The sequence below is a fragment of the Schistocerca piceifrons genome, chromosome 9, assembly GCF_021461385.2.
Source record: "Schistocerca piceifrons isolate TAMUIC-IGC-003096 chromosome 9, iqSchPice1.1, whole genome shotgun sequence".
Taxonomy (NCBI): Eukaryota; Metazoa; Arthropoda; class Insecta; order Orthoptera; family Acrididae; genus Schistocerca; species Schistocerca piceifrons.
Genome location: NC_060146.1, coordinates 155491611 through 155510557, shown reverse-complemented (window position 1 = coordinate 155510557; position 18947 = coordinate 155491611). Strand labels below are relative to the sequence as shown.

The window sequence follows — 18947 nt, the reverse complement described above, 5'->3', positions numbered from 1 at the left end:
TTCCCTTGCCGGTCTAGGAATGGTAGAACGATGGGTTCGATGACGGTTTGGATGTACCGTGCACTATTCAGTGTTCCCTCGATGATCACCAGTGGTGTACGGCCAGTGTAGGAGATCGCTCCCCACACCATGATGCCAGGTGTTGGCCCTGTGTGCCTCGGTCGTATGCAGTCCTGATTGTGGCGCTCACCTGCACGGCGCCAAACACGCATACGACCATCATTGGCACCAAGGCAGAAGCGACTCTCATCGCTGAAGACGACACGTCTCCATTCGTCCCTCCATTCACGCCTGTCGCGACACCACTGGAGGCGGGCTGCACGATGTTGGGGCGTGAGCGGAAGACGGCCTAACGGTGTACGGGACCGTAGCCCAGCTTCATGGAGACGGTTGCGAATGGTCCTCGCCGATACCCCAGGAGCAACAGTGACCCTAATTTGCTGGGAAGTGGCGGTGCGGTCCCCTACGGCACTGCGTAGGATCCTACGGTCTTGGCGTGCATCCGTGCGTCGCTGCGGTCCGGTCCCAGGTCGACGGGCACGTGCACCTTCCGCCGACCACTGGCGACAACATCGATGTACTGTGGAGACCTCACGCCCCACGTGTTGAGCAATTCGGCGGTACGTCCACCCGGCCTCCCGCATGCCCACTATACGCCCTCGCTCAAAGTCCGTCAACTGCACATACGGTTCACGTCCACGCTGTCGCGGCATGCTACCAGTGTTAAAGACTGCGATGGAGCTCCGTATGCCACGGCAAACTGGCTGACACTGACGGCGGCGGTGCACAAATGCTGCGCAGCTAGCGCCATTCGACGGCCAACACCGCGGTTCCTGGTGTGTCCGCTGTGCCGTGCGTGTGATTATTGCTTGTACAGCCCTCTCGCAGTGTCCGGAGCAAGTATGGTGGGTCTGACGCACCGGTGTCAATGTGTTCTTTTTTCCATTTCCAGGAGTGTAGATGTACGTTTGAAGAGGCAGTGAATAATACACTCCTATTTTTAACTTTTTTCGTTCACACCAGAATGCAGAATCCTTATTCAACCACAGATAATACAGCAAAGTCAACATGGAAGTTATTTCTGTCTCCTGTAATGTGTATAGTGTAAAATACTTGTTCAATAGAAATTGAGTTTATTAGCAGCAACATCCACTGTTATACATTTGATGTATTGGGAAGAGCCTGAAAGAATTCCATGATCTGTGAAGAAGCCTCCACCATATGTAGAGCTGACTGATTTTACTTGTAATACTTGCTTAGCACCCTCTGTTTCACTCGCATAGACTGTATGGCCATTAGATTTTCGTTTTGTTTTGTTTTTATTTCATAGAACTTTTATGTTGTTCACAAACGGCAACAACGGCAACACCAAAGCTTAATACGCTAATGAAGGCCGTGTAAGCATAGTATTTTCCGAATGCAATTCTGAGCAAAAACCGGTTTTGGAAGCTGCAGTCCAAATCTTTTGTTAACCTTGCCTTTTGCGTTCTTGTACTGGTATTTCACAGCAACTTCCATCTCCTAAGAAATATTTTTTTGCATCTAACCGAAAAGTGAAATACCAGTTTCCATTAATTTATCTGCAAAATCATTTTAATGTAAGGAAATATTTTCTTAAAAATTTTCATCGCTTATTGCACCCACTTAGGGATTGAATTTGCACTAACACTGAAAGACCTAATTTTTTATTTCTAATCGAGAATTCAAATACCAGTTGTCGCAGGTGCAACCTTAAAGAAGCTTTAGTAACTATTTCTTTTCAAAAAAAACTTCACCGACTATTTTACCCCCTTAGTGGTTGAACTTCTAAAAATGCCTACTATACGCAGCATCCTTACTGACTGTGTCGGCGCAATCTATATTTACTTTCGCTGTACTGTCACAAAAGGTAATACTATAGGCTAATACAAAACTCTGCAGATCAGTTTCCGTGGTTTTAACATTACAGTAGGATACTTTCGCAGCAATGGTCATCCATTCTTTGCCTGCACCTGGTTTGTGTTCCGGCTCGTGAATGATGTAATCGACTTGCACGGCCAGCCCTTGTGGTCATTGGATTCCTGACTGAAAGGGGAAGGACCAACAGCATACAGTAGAAAAATGAGGCTGCCAACCTTTTCTACAGTGAAATTTGTTGGAGGATTAAAAATGTGCTAGACCAGGACTCAGAGCTAGATCGATGCCTTCATGCTTAAACATTCTACCTACTGAGCCGTCCAACAAAGACTCACCACCTTCCCTCTCAGGTTCTCTTCCACCAGTACATATTCTCCTGCTTTGCAAAAACTTCAGCTTTATTCTGAGATGCAGAGCATAAATGTAAACGACAAACTTCTTTGAATACAAAAAAATATTTTGTTAGCGCCTTCCCACCTAGGAAGAAATGATCATCGTAATAAAATAAGAGATATCAGTGCTCGTACAGAAAGATTTGTATTCGTTTTCACCATTTGCTATTCGAAAGTGGAACGGCAGAGAAATAGCTTGAAGGTAGTTCGATGAACCCTCTTTCAGGCACTTAATTGTGAATTGCAGAAGAGTCATGTACTTGTAGATGTACGCTGAAGAGTCAAAGAAACTGGTTCACCTGTCTAATATCGTGTCGGGCCCCCGTGACCACGCAGAAGTGCCGCAACACGACTTGGAATGGATTCGGCTGATGTCTGAAGCAGTGCTGGAGGGAACTGACACCAAGAATCCCTCAGGGCTGCCCACACATCCGTAAGAGTACGACGGGGTGCGCATATCTTCTGAACAGCACGTTGCAATTCATCCGAAATACGCTCAATAATGTTCATGTCTGCGGAGTTTGGTGGCCAGTGGAATTGTTTCTGGAGCCACTCTGTAGCAGTTCTGGATGTAGAGGGTCGCATGGACCTGGTGTAATTTCCCAAGTCCGTGCGAATGCCCAATGGACACGAATGAATGCAGGTGATCAGACAGGATGCTTACGTACGTGTCACCTATGAGAGTCGTATTAAATGGTTCAAATGGCTCTGAGCACTATGCGACTTAACATCTGAGGTCATCAATCCCCTAGAACTTAGAACTACTTAAACCGAACTGATCTAAAGATATCACACACATCCATGCCCGAGGCAGGATTCGAACCTGCGACCGTAGGGGTCGTGCGGTTCCAGACTGAAGTGCCTAGAACCGCTCGGCCACATCGGCAGAGTCGTATCACTCCAGCTGCACACTCCCCAAACTATTACAGAACCTCAACCACTTTGAACAGTCTGCTTCTGACATGCAGGGTGTATGGTTTCATGAGGTTGTCTCCAGACCCCTGCACGTCCATCTGCTCGATACAATTTGAAATGAGACACGTCCGACAAGGTAACATGTTTCCATTTGAATGGTGGGCTCCATAAGGTTCCCTTTCTGTGCAGCGACCATGGAATATAAAATTATAAAAAATGTAGCAACCAGTCGCGGAAACATAATTTATGTGTCTTGTTGCAAATCGATGTCGAATCATACCAGTCATCATCGGTGCTAAAAAAAATACAAGAGACAGGGCATAAACAACAACTGCTTTAAATGGTTCAAATGGCTCTGAGCACTATGGGACTCAACTGCTGAGGTCATTAGTCCTCTAGAACTTAGAACTAGTTAAACCTACCTAAGGACATCACAAACATCCATGCCCAAGGCAGGATTCGAACCTGCGACCGTAACGGTCTTGCGGTTCCAGACTGCAGTGCCTTTAACCGCACGGTCACTTCGGCCGGCTACAACTGCTTTAACAAACGATAAATTTGACAGTAAAACATAGTTACATCAATTGCAACATATACAGATGTCTGAAATTAAAATTCAAAGTCATACCATTTTTCTAACCGATACATGCCATAAGCAGAAGTACTGTCGTTGGCAGATTTCTATCATGAAGTGAGACATCATAGGTCAACACTACAACAAGACAACATGAGGTGGCGCCACATTGCAATAAGCGCCCTCTATGTAAAATACAAAAGTAATGTGAAATACAAGGAATAAGGAATATATCACATTACAAAAAATTATACCGTGATGGTAATTGATAATACCAATTTAAATAATTACAACAAGTGAAAACATCTGAACGTTGTTTGTCAGATGATAACAACAAATTAAATATATATGTCAAAATGACAATCGTCAAAACTGTAAGAAGAGATAAACTTGTTAAAATATGATTCCATTCACACAAATTTAGTAAATGAAACTTATTTGTCATAATGACGATACCGAATAGTGGTATCAATGGCCATCTGTCATTCTACATACGAATGTATATTTCACGTCACTTTTGTATTTTACACAGAGGGCGCTTATTGCAACGGTGCGCCACCTCATGCTGTCTTCTTGTAGTGTTGACTTATGATGTCACTTCATGATAGAAATCTGGACAGTACATTTCCTTATGGCGTGTATCGCTTAGAAAAATGGTATGACTTTGAATTTTAATTTCAGACATCTGTATATGTTGCAATTGATGTAACTATGTTTTATTGTCAAATTTATCGTTTGTTAAAACAGTTGTTGTTTATGCCCTGTCTCTTGTATTTGTTTTAGCACCGATAATGACTGGTATCAGTCGAAATCTATTTGCAACAAGATAAATAAATTATGTTTCCGCGAACGGTTGCTACATTCCTTATAATTTTAAAATGATTCCAGTCATCAACAGTCCAATGTCGGTGTTAACTGGTCCAGGTGCGGCGGAAATGGTTCAAATGGCTCTGAGCACTATGGGACTCAACTGCTGAGGTCATTAGTCCCCTAGAACTTAAAACTAGTTAAACCCAACTAACCTAAGGACATCACAAACATCCATGCCCGAGGCAGGATTCAAACCTGCGACCGTAGCGGTGTTGCGGTTCCAGACTGCAGCGCCTTTAACCGCACGGCCACTTCGGCCGGCCTGCGGCGGAAAGCTTTGTGTCGTGCAGTCATCAAGTGTACACGAGTGGATCTTCGGCTCCAAAGGCCCATATCGATGATGTATCGTTGATTTGTTGTGTACGTAGTTCCGTGTAGTCAGCGCGTACACAACTTTCCCAATAGAGCGCGCCCTGCTAAGCACAACAGCGCAGGCGCAGTGCTCGTCCGTCTCCGCACTAAGAGATGGCGCTGTCTTAGAGACGGACCAAATTCTGCTTCCTCCGATCCGCGTATTAATATGTCTCGAAGCCAATGAGATCGCTGCTAACGTAGAACCTTTTCTCCTCGCGGATCACACTTGCGCAGTGATACCTGAACGCGCGAGGTATTATAACGAGTGTACAGACCTCCGATTAGTCAGTCTGCATTAGTCTGCATCAGTCTGCATTAGTCTATAGTCAAGTTTCCGTCTGCGCCTAATAAGATTCTCATATTCCTGTACATAGCCATGAACAGAAATGAATAGACACTTTGTCAAGTATCAGAGATATGTGAGAATAAGATTAACATACCAAGACCAAAGGAACTTCAGATTGTCAATTGTAAATAGCATCCAGAATGAAGTTAAGTAAGGTTTATGATTGTTATTATTTTAATAAATGTGTGTGAAAATTAATCAAGTTCTGTTTAAAGATGGTCACCGTCAATATACTACTGTAAGCGTGCAACTGGCATTTCTATCGTCTTACCTAATGGTAGAAGATAAACACGCCACGATAAGACCACGAGACATATTGCTGACACTCGCCTACTTCGTTAGAGCGACAAGTCAAATAATCTGATGGTGTGTGTACCGAAGGTCTTACAGTACGCACACCACAGCATTGAAATCTGCAGCAATTTGCGGAAGGATTGTACTTCTGTCACGTTGAACGATTCTCTTCAATTGTTGTTGGTCTCGTTCTTGTAGGATGTGTTTCCGGCCACGGCAATGTCAGAGATTTGATGTTCTAGTGTATTCCTGATACTCACGGTACACTCGTGAAATGGTCGTACGGGTAAATCTCAAGTTCATCGCTGCCCCAGAGATGCTGTGTCCCACCGCTTGTGCGCCGACTATAACACCACATTCAAACTGACTTAAATCTTGATAACCTGTGACTGTAGCAGCAGTAACCATTCTAATAACTGCGCCATGCACTTATCGTTATAGGCGTTGCCGACTGGAGCGCTTTATTCTGCCCATTTACGTATACAGGGTGAAAAGTATTTAAACCGACAAACTCCGGGCGGTTGTAGGGGACATCAAAACAAATATTTTTCCCTAATGTCATTTTTTCCTATGAGGAGTATTTAAACCGGTGGAGACCGTATCACGCTCTTCAGTTGTTAGAGGCCATATTACGATCTTCAGTTGTTAGACGGCGTAGTAGTGCATTGTCTCTGTTTACTAATGGAGCGATACACCTGGAGTGAGTACACTGATACGGTTGGTGCGTACTACGTAGCGCACCACAACGGACGAGCTGCACAGCGGGTTTACCAACAACAATATCCTAATCGCCGTATCCCGCATCATGCGACCTTTGCTGCTGTGTGCCAACGTCTGCGTGAGACCGGGTCATTTAGCAGATTACCTGGACAGGGACGCCGTCGCACGGTAAGAACGCTGCAAGTTGAGGAAGCTGTCTTGCAGCATGTGGAGCGGCATCATTCAATCAGCACTCGTGCAATTGCACGTAACATAGGGACGAATCAGACGAATGTAAGAACAGTCCTTCAAGAGCAATTGTTACGTCCATTTCGCTTACAGCGTGTCCACAACTTGGAACCAGCTGATTATCCACCCAGAGCACAGTTTTCGCAGTGGTACCTGGGACACTGTGAAATACATCCTACATTTCCATCCTCTGTGTTGTTTACCAATGAAGCAACGTTCCGGGGTGATGGAGTCTTCAACGTGCACAATTCGCATATTTGGAGTGAGGATAACCCACATGCCACAGTTACTAGCGCTCATCAAGTGCGGTTCTTCGTTAATGTGTGGGTCGGCGTTGTTGGGGACTGTTTAACTGGGCCGTATCTGCTACCTAGGCCATTAAATGGCAGGCACTATTACAATTTTCTCGCCAGAGCATTGCCAGAATTGCTGAAAAACGTCCCGCCCCCTACAAGACAATGCATGTGGTTCCAACATGACGGGGCGCCGGCACATTTCAGTCGTCGTGTGCGTCGATTCCTGGACCGACGGTTCCCAGAAACGTGGATTGGCAGAGGTGGTCCTGTACCATGGCCTGCTCGATCCCCAGATATGTACCCTCTGGACTTTTTTGTTGGTTTAATTAATTTGTCGCCAGAGAAGTCTTCCTCTACCGGTTTAAATACTCCTCATAGGAAAAAATGACGTTAGGGAAAAATATTTGTTTTGATGTCCCCCTACAACCTCTCAGAGTTTGTCGGTTTAAATACTTTTCACCCTGTATCTGTATTTGATTACGCATGCCTATACCAGTTACTTCAGCGCATCAGCATAGATGTAAATATAGATTACTCCACACGATCCACAAATACAGTTGCTGTCTGGTCTGCGACAGGTACTGGTGGTATCTCTGCTGGTTGCTGCCGTGGCAGCTGCCGGCACTGCACTGAGTCCAGCTCCTACGTCATCGCCTGCAGCGCAGTCACGACAGGTGTCGGCTGCCGAGGCGGCAGCTGTGGCCAAGGAGAAGAGGGGAACCGCCAAAGCAGCTGCGGCTCCCGCTTCCAGTGCCAGATACGTCGCTCCCGCTGTCCAGCAGCAACAACAACAGCAGCAACAGGTACGTCAGCATACAGCAGCCGCACTGCAATGTAAGTTACAGGTACATTCCCATACAGCAGCCACACAGCAGTAGGAGCAACTGCTCCCACAGAATACAGTAACCAGACAGTAGTAATAGCGACAGATATGGCAGCATACAATATCCAGAAAACAACGTAAGTGACAGGTACAATACCATACAGCAGCAAGACAACAATAGGAGCAACAGGTACAGTAGCAAAGAGCAGCCAGAGTGCAATAGGAGGAGCAAGTACAGTATCTACAGAAGCCAGACAACGATAGGCGAACAGATACAACAGCTTACAGCAGCCTCCAGTTGACCTCTCCAGATGTGGCCTATGAGGGTGCAGCAGTTTCGGCCATTATTTAAAGAATCCTCTAGAACATCAGTTGACACTGTGTCACACACTGTGAGAAACTGAGTTACAGATAGTGTCTGCTTTCCAGAGAGTGTTTTCCTGTCGCTACAGCAACTGAAATAGGAGCACCAGCCAATAAATAAAGGCAATTTTCCAGAAAGAGATTTTCACTCTGCAGATTAAAGCTGTGTGCAGGGCCACAGTTTTAATCTTCCAGGAAGTTTCATCTCAGCGCACACTCAGCTGCAGAGTGAAAAATCTCATTCTGAAAACATCCCCCAGGCTGTGGCTCACCGCAATATCCTTTCTTTCAGGAATGCTAGTTCTCCAAGGTTTGCAGGGGAGCTTCTGTAAAGTTTGGAAGGTAGGAGGCGAGGTACTGGCAGAAGTAAAGCTGTGAGTACCGGGCGTGAGTCGTGCTTGGATAGCTCAGTTGGTAGAGCACTTGCCCGCGAAATACAAAGGTCCCGAGTTCGAGTCTCGGTCTGGGACACAGTTTTACTCTGCCAAGAAGTTTCAAAGGCAATTTTTATTTTCTGTTCCAAAGTTTAGTCAGAACTAGAGAATTACAGAGATACTCAACAAACTACAGTTACAGACGCTACAAGAGAGGCGTTGTGCATCAAGAACAGGTTTACTACTGAAATTTCGTGAGGTCTTTCTGGGAAGAATAAGACAGTGGAGGTTTGGGATATGAAAGCTCCAGTGCTGATTCATAATACTCCTAAAAGTCGAACAGCGAGTGTTGATGGCTGTTGTGAGCTATTGTGAAATCGTAGAACTGAATTGAAGACGAACAAGATACAGAATCTTTGCTTGAGGATAATCCCTGTCTTCCCACAGCTCGGTAAACACTTTAGTGGTTTTTAAATCCCTGGTCTGAGTTTCCAGAGAAAGCACTACACAGTCCTTCCTGGCTGGATGAAGGAGCACCGTCAAGAAATTGCGGAGGCGGTGCAAGAAGCCGCAAAGCTTCTGCTAGGATGGAATTAAGAATCTTGTCAAGAGATGTACCAAGTATGTGAAGGTTGAGGAAGATTTTAGAGGAAAATTATGTTACTAGAAATGTGGGTTTCCCAGTAAAAAGTTTTTTAATAAAATTTCCCTCTACGGTTTTATTTTCCCTCGAGTTCCGGTATATGATTGGAATGTGATCAGACTTTCCACAGACTTAAAGGATTACAGCCAAGCGTGGAGCGGATAGAACAGATAGGACGTGCCACGATTTCAGTACATTAGACTGAGGAATGCTGCATGAGATTCCCCATCTCTAAGCTCGTCCATGCAATCTAACACGAAACTTTCTGGCACAGATATGTTCTGTTGTTAGGCACGAAACAAATGGATGTATCTGACTCGCAGTGACACAAAACATTCTCTAGCTTCATCCAGAGCTGTTTGGAAACAAAGAAAGCAGGGGAAAAATATGTCATATCACATAAACTTATCTGTTATGACCTGCAGGAGCTGTCGCTTTGTGACAACTTTTTCATACAGTTTTCACAATTTGTTGCTAGTAGCCCATGGTCAACACCAAAGGAACGTGGGTGGGCAGTTTGAAGAAACTACGTGAGTTTAAGGGCGTGTTTACACTGGAACCCAAATTAATTATGTTTCATTTTTTCATGGAAAGCCTACGCATCTACGTTTCATGGAATTTTGACACTGGAACCCAAATTCATTCTACTTCCTTTATTTATGAAAAGCGTCTCATATAGTTCATTGCTGGCATCCAGTCGAAACAAAACGTCCTTACTGAATTTACTGAAAAGTAATAAATTTTTAATAATGTGGGTCCACAGTTATAATATATTTCTTTTAACTCAGTACCGCCATTAGACTGTTTTTTATTTGCAGTGTTACATTTACAAGATCATGATTTCGGCTTTAAAGTGCCATTATCAAGTGTTTCATGTTAAACAGTACCTAAAATTGCATACTGTCGTATTCAAAATACACTATTAGACACAGTGTCCAACACTGCAAATAAAAAACAGTCTATTGGCGGTACTGACCTTAAAGAAATTACTGACAAGTATTTGTCTTTTGCCATAAAACAGAACTGAGTCTGTATCTTTATAACGGAGACTAGTGGAACATCGAGGAAGTGTGATAGCACTGCTATGTTTTACATACGCTTACATTGTACAAACTGTGTGGTTGATGACGTTTTTAGCTCTATAAGGCTATATTTGTGACACACAGGTACCTAGACAGGCTAAATGGTCAAAGAATTGTTGGAAAACTTTAAGACGCTCGGGGATTGTCGGGAAGACTAAGAGCTGATACTCAAAATAAATAATGGTAGGATAGCGAATGTGTACCGACGAAAAGGCGAGATAGTGTTTGACTACTTGGTATACTTTCAGTGACAAGCATCTAGTACCTAGTATTGCCTGTCCCAAGAGATTTAATGTGAAAAGATCAGATTAATCTAGTTGAGAAAAAGTTAGATGCCAGTCAGCAGATTAGGGAAAATTCTATGAAGGATAACTGGGTCTCAATGAAGACTGTTAAAAAAACCCATTATTGCACCCCTTCTGGAATGCTGTACCTGTGATAACCTTAACAAACTGAATTAATAAGAGAGAGAGAATATTTGGAGAAGAATGGCATAATTCAGCATGGCTTCTATACTTAGTACCACACCACAGAAAAATAAAAGAAATGCTTCACCATACATCTTCAATAAATAAATGTTGTGTGACTAGGTCCTTCCGTCGGGTAGACCATTCGTCGCATGCAAGTCTTTCGAGCTGACGCCACATCGGCGACTTGGGCGTCGACCGGGATGAAATGATGATCATTAGGACAACACCAGTCCCTGAGTGAAGAAAATCTCCGACCCAGCCGGGAATCGAAGCCGGGCTCTTAGGATTGACATTCTGTTGTCCTGACCACTCAGCTACCAGTGGCGGACATATTCAATAATGACATCGAACAGGAAGACTAGAGAAATTTTGATGTATTTTGAAGGTAGTTCTCCCGTGCCCACCTGCAGATGGAACAGAGAGGGAAGAAAATGGTATTGCTCTATTACATTCTTTCCAATAGTGAAGTTATACATGCACTGCAAATATCTCATGAAGTAATCAGCCTAGCTAAACAACTGATGAGAGCATATTCTGCAGATTGGATTGGAGAAATCCCCCTCATACTCGTTCATGCTACTTCGATTCGTTTTTTGGCAGCAATCTGTATTAGTGACTGAACATATTGTGGTCTGACTTACTGTCTGTCAGGCTTGCAGGCTCTGCAGTGGCATCCAATTGCAAGGAATGTTCTTTGTGGCTTTAGGCACAGTTGGACGCGCAGCCACAGCAAGTGCAGTACCTGCAGCCCGAACAGCTGCAGCTGTTGCCACAGCAGCAGCTGGCATTCCTGCCACCTCAGTACTACCAGCAGCCGGCGCAGCTGTTCTACCAGCCACAGCAGCAACAGCTGCAGCTGCAGCAGCAGCAGCAGCAGCAGCAGCAGCCAGTGGTCACCTACTACCAGCAGCCGCAGCAGCAGCAACACCAGGTACCTGCTGCAGCCTCGTAACATACAGCACTCCACAGGGCACGAGATTCTTCCAGTTAGTGGAAATTTTAATCCATGTAAAGTTGATTAGAGTATTGGAGACTGTTGAAAATATTAGTGACAGACTAGGACTCGATTCCGAATTCCATGGTTTTCAGGCATAAGTCCCTGCCTCCAGTTTTCAGTGTCATTGGTGTTTTCTGTGCAAATTACAGATGCCTAACACATAGCAGCCTACTAAGTAGTAGAATGTATCCACTGCTCCTTTTGTAGTAATGCATAGTCTCACATGAATATAAAGTAATAGCACATTCCCAGTCTCCCAGCTGTGTAAAATGGTAAAGTAACCAACAGCCTTCAGATGAGTGTTTCTCAGTCACTGTTAAGTGCTGTCAGTGCTTGATCCTCATATAGCTGTGCCTCTCATGTTGCATATGGTGCTGTTCAACAGTGCATGACACAAAACTGTCCACACCTTCATGGTGTTTTGTATACTGTGCACATTCTGTTGTCTCATGAGTTGTGAAATTTCGGCTAGAGGCCGGAAAACAGATTTCACAAGTTATTTTACACAACACACAGAAGCAAACGGCTTCCAACGAGGGTAAGTCTGTTTTGCCAGTTCTACTCCTCCCGCAAAATTTCCACAGCTGACGATGCCTCCGAAAGCTAGCCCTCAGAACGCCAGGAGTGTGCAAAATACTGTGTGCATGAGGTCAGTTTTGTACTGATCAGAGTGCACACATTGTTGAATAGGGCTGCACAGAACATGAGAGGTGGAAATGAGCGTACGGTATTGTGGGCCAGGAGTCCCCCATTCGAGGAAGTTCGGGTTCCGAGGGCATGTACTTATTGCGTTCTACACAACATTAGGCGACTTGCGCGTCGGGGATGGGGATGAAATGATGATGAGGACAACACAACACCCAGTCCCTGAGTGGAGAAAATCTCCTGCCCCAGCCGGGAATCGAACCCGGGCGCGTTGGCGTGACATTTCACCGCACTGACCACTCAGCTAACGGGGGCGGACAATATGAGAGGTGTTTCTGCCAACATCACCCAGATAAATCAATGCTAGTAGGACATGCCCTGGAAAAGGGACTCTCAACTGCATTCCACAAGACTTCTACCATTAAATGACAAATGGTTTCTGCTGTAGTGCAAAAAAAAAAAAAGTGACAGAGGTAAAAGTATCTGACAGCATGATTAGTAAAGATGGTGGTCAGCAGCTAGGCCCATATTGGGACCTGGCCATCAGAGAGCTGAACAGGGTGTGGTGGGTGTGGAATGGAAACATTACCTTACATGTCACTTGAGTGTGCACCATTGACGTCACAGATGGTACAGTGCTCATATAAGGATGGAAGCATCAACGATACGGCAGTTACATACCACTTCAAAATGGATGAGGAGCACTCTTCCAAGAGATACTGTATATTTAATCACACTGGTGCGGCTGGAAGCACTTTTTTTGTCTATTGGGACGCTGTCACAATTTTCCTCAATCATAAATCTACACAACTCTCTTTGTGTGCCAATCAGTTTGTCATAAATGTTTACTTGCGTCCTGACATATGAAGGCATTAGAAAGAGGTTTCTATTTTAATAGACCACATGGAATCTAATGACGAATATGTTGTACCAACATGTTTTTAAAGTCAGAGGACCAAAGAATTTTCCACTGTTAACTCCTGAATGCAAAAGGCATCGGTTAACTGCCACTGTGCAAATGTTTGTGTTTCAGCTGGTTGGAACGTGGTCCCCTAGTTGCTGAATGTGATACTCGAATTAAAATAATGTAGAATAAGTAGAATTATATTTTCACTGAATTTGGTGGTACAGACATTAAGACAGCTGTGGGATTTTAGACTTGTTCTTTCAACACCAAACGCCGCCAATACTTTCACACATTCTCTTTCTGCCGAGGTAGTCACTTACAGTTGATAACCTCAGTGTTGACAGAATGTTAAACTTTAGCATCACTGACTCCAAAGTTTCTCTCAGTGGCTACCTGGAGTACCATTTTCCAGAATTTGAAGCAGTATAAAATCGGTATTAAATTTTTATTTTATAATAGACACAATGGCAATCCTGTAATCAGTATCTGGCGACATTTTCAAGTTGGTGCCCTCAACTTTTGCATTCCATAATGTGTATTAGTCCAGAATCAGACACAACCGCACGTTATGCGTCATTGATCTCCCGCTTTGGTACTGGAAACGAGAACATGAATTGAAACTCTGTTGACTCGGACAGCTGTAACAATGCTGATAGAGTGGTTTAGTACCTTAACAGATCACCTTCATAAAAAGAACTGCTCAAAAAGCTTTTAAGTTTTTACAATGTTATTTATATCTTTCTAAACTATATAACTGTCCATATTTCGCTTTATTTGTTGTAATTTCTCGTAGTATGTGGCAAAACATTAGTATAAAATTAACCAAAGCTATATCAGTCTGTGAGAAAAACTGCTATACACACATATTTTCATTTGTTTTATTTTTATTACCTTCGTATACACATTGTTTCCAGAGTAGTATTTCCTGACACAAAGTGTTACCCGCAAAGAAACATCGCATTTTTTACAATAATTCCGTGTTTCTTTCCTTAACATTTCTCATCAGATCCTCATGTATGGGAGCAAACAGTGCACACTTTCGTGTAGTTGGATTCCTTCTCCATCAGCGAAATGGTTTCCCCTGTATTACCGTACTGTTATCTGAAGGGTCTGTAGAACGTGTGAGAGACATCCAGAAGCTGGATGGAGGGATGGTACTTGCAACACTTTCATTATAGTTTGTAATGGTTCATACAGATCTCTTACTTCCTTCTGACGGTTCGTATGTTATAAACGAACTCTAGACCGTCCCATTCAGAAGTTACCTCGCTATCCCTGTCTCAGCTCCACATAGCAGAGCAGTAACTATCATCAGGCAGAGCAGTTGTGGCAGAGAACAGCCCAGGAATATTGCTAAGGCAATAAGACACTTGGACAGAAGTACGGTTTAAATAAGTTTATTTAAGTCAAACCGTTACCAATTTTGAATTTCTGACCGATATATAGAGTTTTACTGATAACCTGTCACATTATAAGTGGTCAGTGAGTAAAATACGTGATACACTGTTTATACTGTACACTGTAGCTTTACATTCGATTTTCAGACTCATTTTTGTCGCTGGAACAGAAAATCATATTTTATTTTTCTTATGTACTCTACATTTTGTCGACCATTTATTGCCATGTCCAATACTGTTCCCTGTAAACGTTCACATACTTTCTCTGATCACAGCATAAAACATAAAACATCTCATTACATAGTTCTCGTCTATAAGTCGTTCTTTGTATGTATATTCTTAATCCTAAGCTTACCTTTCACACGCATGTCTTAATCGTTCAATAAAATGTCATGTCGTGCTGGTGTCGAGAACACTGTAGCTCCTAGAAGATCGAAATCGGTCACCTACAAAATTAAAACCAACAACTTAAATTCAGTCACGACTGTGGTTTTTTAATTAAGTTATATTATTGATAGTTCACTGTTTTTCCTGGAAATTGTGCCAACAAATTTCATACTTTATTAACCTTTTGTATCCTTGTGTAAGGAACAGAAAATTTCTCTCGTAGGTTTATAAAATTTGAAAGGAAAAGTCTTTATCTATCTCAGCGCACAAAACCTGTCATGATTATAGTACAAGGCCTAACAGTGAAGAGAGGAAGTGTAAATGATCGATATAAAGATGGATTTGAAAGAAATATGGAATTGGGAACGATTTGATTGATACAATCTTTCATAAACCATACTTGTGACTGATTGCTTTGTCTAATTATAAACAATATAGTTAAAGCCCTCCCATGGTTCTCGTAAGTCTACAAGACAGAAGTAGCAATAGGTCAAAATACCTGGTGGTTATAATTAAACTTTTCCTATTTAACATGTTATAACATGGAAACCAATTACTGTACAAGTACCAAACCTCGTAGCATTAATCTCCATACGTCACAGCACCAACGTCCAGTTCCAATATGGCCCACAGTTCATAGTCTCACGCACCTGACCAGTCACAGTATACTTGTTGACACGACAACACGAGCTTGGATGAAAGAAGCAGGTGAAGCTCTATTATCAAAACAACAGCAAAACTGCAGCTGCACTTTGAGAATATCGCCAGCTTAAAGGATTATGGAATGGTCCTCTTTCTCTACTTGACCATGATGAAAAAGTTCAAATCAACTGGAGAACTTGGCGTAGCTCTGGAAAGAGGCCGACGACCAGCCGACGACAAGTGGTTGATGAAATGGCTGTTGCTGTGGCAGACAAAGAAATTCCCGACAGTCAGGTACAATGCGTGCTGTGTCACGACATTTGAACACCCCGTGGTCCACTGTATGGAAGCTGTTTTGAACTATTCTCAAATGGTATCCGTACAAGATCCATATCGTACAGCAGCTTACACCACAGAACGCACAATGACGTGTTGACTTCACTCTCCACTTTCTCGCAAGGATTGAAGTTGACGAGGGCTGGCCCTGGACCATCCTATGGAGAGACGAATCTCATTTTTCTCTGATGGGAGAGACGAACACACAGAATTGCCGAGTGTGGGGATCTTCACCTCCAGCCACTGTGCATGAAGTTCCTCTGTAAGGTGAACGTGTAACCGTATGATGTGGCTTCACGGCTACTTTCATCAATGACCCATTCCTTTTTGGACAGGGTGGCGCTCAGGACCCAAAGACCTGCAGTGTGACTGGCCAGCATGACTGCGATATGCTTTACCAGGAGGTCATACCCGCCCTACAGAAGAGAGACGCATTGAAACCAGAATTTTCATCCAAGATGGGGTCCCACCGTTCATCGCTCATGGATTTGACCTGCTTCTCCCAAACACATTTGGAAACGATCGAATTATCAGCCGATCGTTTCCAGATACTTGGCCGGAACGATAATCTGATGTCACTCCCTGTGATTTCTGGTTGTGGGGCTACCTGAAGGACAGGATTAACCAGGGGAATATCCACACGTACGCTGATCTGAAACGCAGCACATCAAGAGAGGTAGCCAGTTCTGTTGTAGAGAATGCAATCCTGCGCTTTCAGACGCTTCTGGACATTGGTGCATAAGTTTTTCAATTTAGCTGATTCTGCATTATTTCTCTTCGATATGTGCCTCACATTAATGATACCGAGTGTGGTACTCACACGGTAATTAGTTTCTGTGTTATAACGTGTTAAATAGGGATAGTTTAATTATAGCCACCTTGTAGCTATGTCGAGTCGGTGTGTGAAACAATAGATGGTTAAATTGCTCAGGAATAGACTCAAACAACAATAACACAGTTGCATACAGAACTACATGAGACTGAAAAAAGCCACACAGGTTGCAAGAAACAAAAAAGGAAGACTGGTCTGTGGGATATCTAGGGATATGCCTTTGCAAACAAATCGCCTTGTCCAAGAGAACTCGGCATAGTAAGTCTAGCAGTTAAATGTTTTTATTCCAGTCTTTGATCACAATATGAATTCTTTAGACGATGACCGTTTTCAGTCCGTAATGACCATCCTCAGATCTTTTTTACACCTGAGGATGACCGTTACGGACTGAAACCGGTCATCGTCCAAAGAATTCATTTTGTGATCAAAGACTGGAATAAATAAAGACACTTAACAGTATTGGATCACTGTTTGTATAAGCGACCATGTCGCAGTTGGTGAAAGTATAGCAGTTAAGAAGATTCACCACTTTTCATTACAGACAGGTGGTAGTTACCAAATGCTTGGGTTTTTGTAGTGGAGAGATGTAGCTTGAAAACTTGAAACGACATTATTCTAAACTTCCTTACTTTTCAGTCAGCACATGCATGCTACTAACAAGGGAACCTCCCCATCGCACCCCCCTCAGATTTAGTTATAAGTTGGCACAGTGGATAGGCCTTGAAAAACTGAACACAGATCAATCGAGAAAACAGGAAGAAGTGTGGAACTATGAAAAAATTAGCAAAATATACAAACTGAGGCAACGTAGGCAACATCAAGGACCGTGTGAGCTCAAGAGCGCCGTGGTCGGTCGGTGAGGACAATGTGAAGCAAGAAGGTGCTTAAAATGTCAACCTAGGCCTGTGCTGTGATAGTTTTCTCGATTGACCTGTGTTCAGTTTTTCAAGGCCTATCCACTGTGCCAACTTGTAACTAAATCTGAGGGGGGTGCGATGGGAAGGTTCCCTTGTAAGCTTCTCCCCTTGCGGTTCTGACTGTAGCAAATCTCGTGCAGATATGACGTCACTCTCCATCACCCACAGGCGCTGTCGCCACAGCAGCTGTACGCCAAGTACGCGACGGCCCCGAGGGCCGGCATCCCTGCATCTGTGGCCGGCACAGCTGTGCAGCCGCAGCTGCAGGCGCCGGACTACTCGCAGCTGGGCCTGGCAGCTGCCGCCTCAGCTGCTGCCATCTCGCCCTACACGCAGCTGGCTGGCTTGGGCGGCGCTGGCCTGCAGCAGTCTCCCGTGTTCGGCCCTAACCTCTTCCAGCACCAGGTAATGGACTCTTGTGCCATCCGTCTTCCTACACAGAGAAGACCTGTGTGATGGCATCTTCAAAATGCTAATGAGGACAGATGTAATGGATGGAGACCGTGGAATAACGTGTGATACACTATGTGATCAAAAGGATCCAGACACTTGGCTGAAAATCACAAGTTCACCGCGACCTCCATCGGTAATGCTGGAATTCAGTACAGTGTCGCCCACCCTCAGCCTTGATGACATTGTCGCACGCATAGTTCAGTCAGGTGCTGGAAGGTTCCTTCGGAAATGGCAGTCCATTCTTCACTGAGTGCTGCACTGAGGAGAAGTATCGATGTCGGTCGGTGAGGACAATGTGAAGCAAGAAGGTGCTTAAAATGTCAACCTAGGCCTGTGCTGTGATAGTCCCACGCAAAATAAATGGTTCAAATGGCTCTAAGCACTATGGGACTTACCATCTGAGGTCATCAAAAAATGGTTCAATTGCCTCTGAGCACTAAAGAACTTAACATCTTAATCATCAGTCCCCTAAAACTTAGAACTACTTCAACCTAACTAACCTAAGGACATCACATACGTCCATGCCCGAGGCAGGATTCGAACCTGCGACCGTAGCAGTCGAGTGGTTCTGGACTGAAGCGCCTAGAACCAGTCGGCCACAGCGGCCGTCCACACGCAAAACGACAAAGGGTGCAAGGCCCCTCCATGAGAAACACGACCACACCATAACACCACCGCCTCCGAATTTTACTGTTGGCACTCACTACACACGCTGGCAGATGACGTTCACCAGGCATTCGGCATACCCACAACTTGCCATCGGATCGCCACATTGCGTACCATGATTCGTCACT

At 44.1% G+C, this 18947-nt stretch overlaps 1 protein-coding gene across 1 annotated transcript in view; it reads left to right on the top strand.

Moving 5' to 3' along the window:
- LOC124716785 (mediator of RNA polymerase II transcription subunit 15-like) overlaps positions 1–18947 on the top strand; it is a 51267-nt gene that overhangs the window by 17745 nt on the left and 14575 nt on the right. The window contains exons 3-5 of the mRNA XM_047243333.1: positions 7464–7688; positions 11347–11571; positions 17869–18105. Of these exons, the coding sequence (XP_047099289.1) occupies positions 7464–7688; positions 11347–11571; positions 17869–18105 (687 nt within the window). The remainder of the gene's footprint in view (positions 1–7463; positions 7689–11346; positions 11572–17868; positions 18106–18947) is intronic.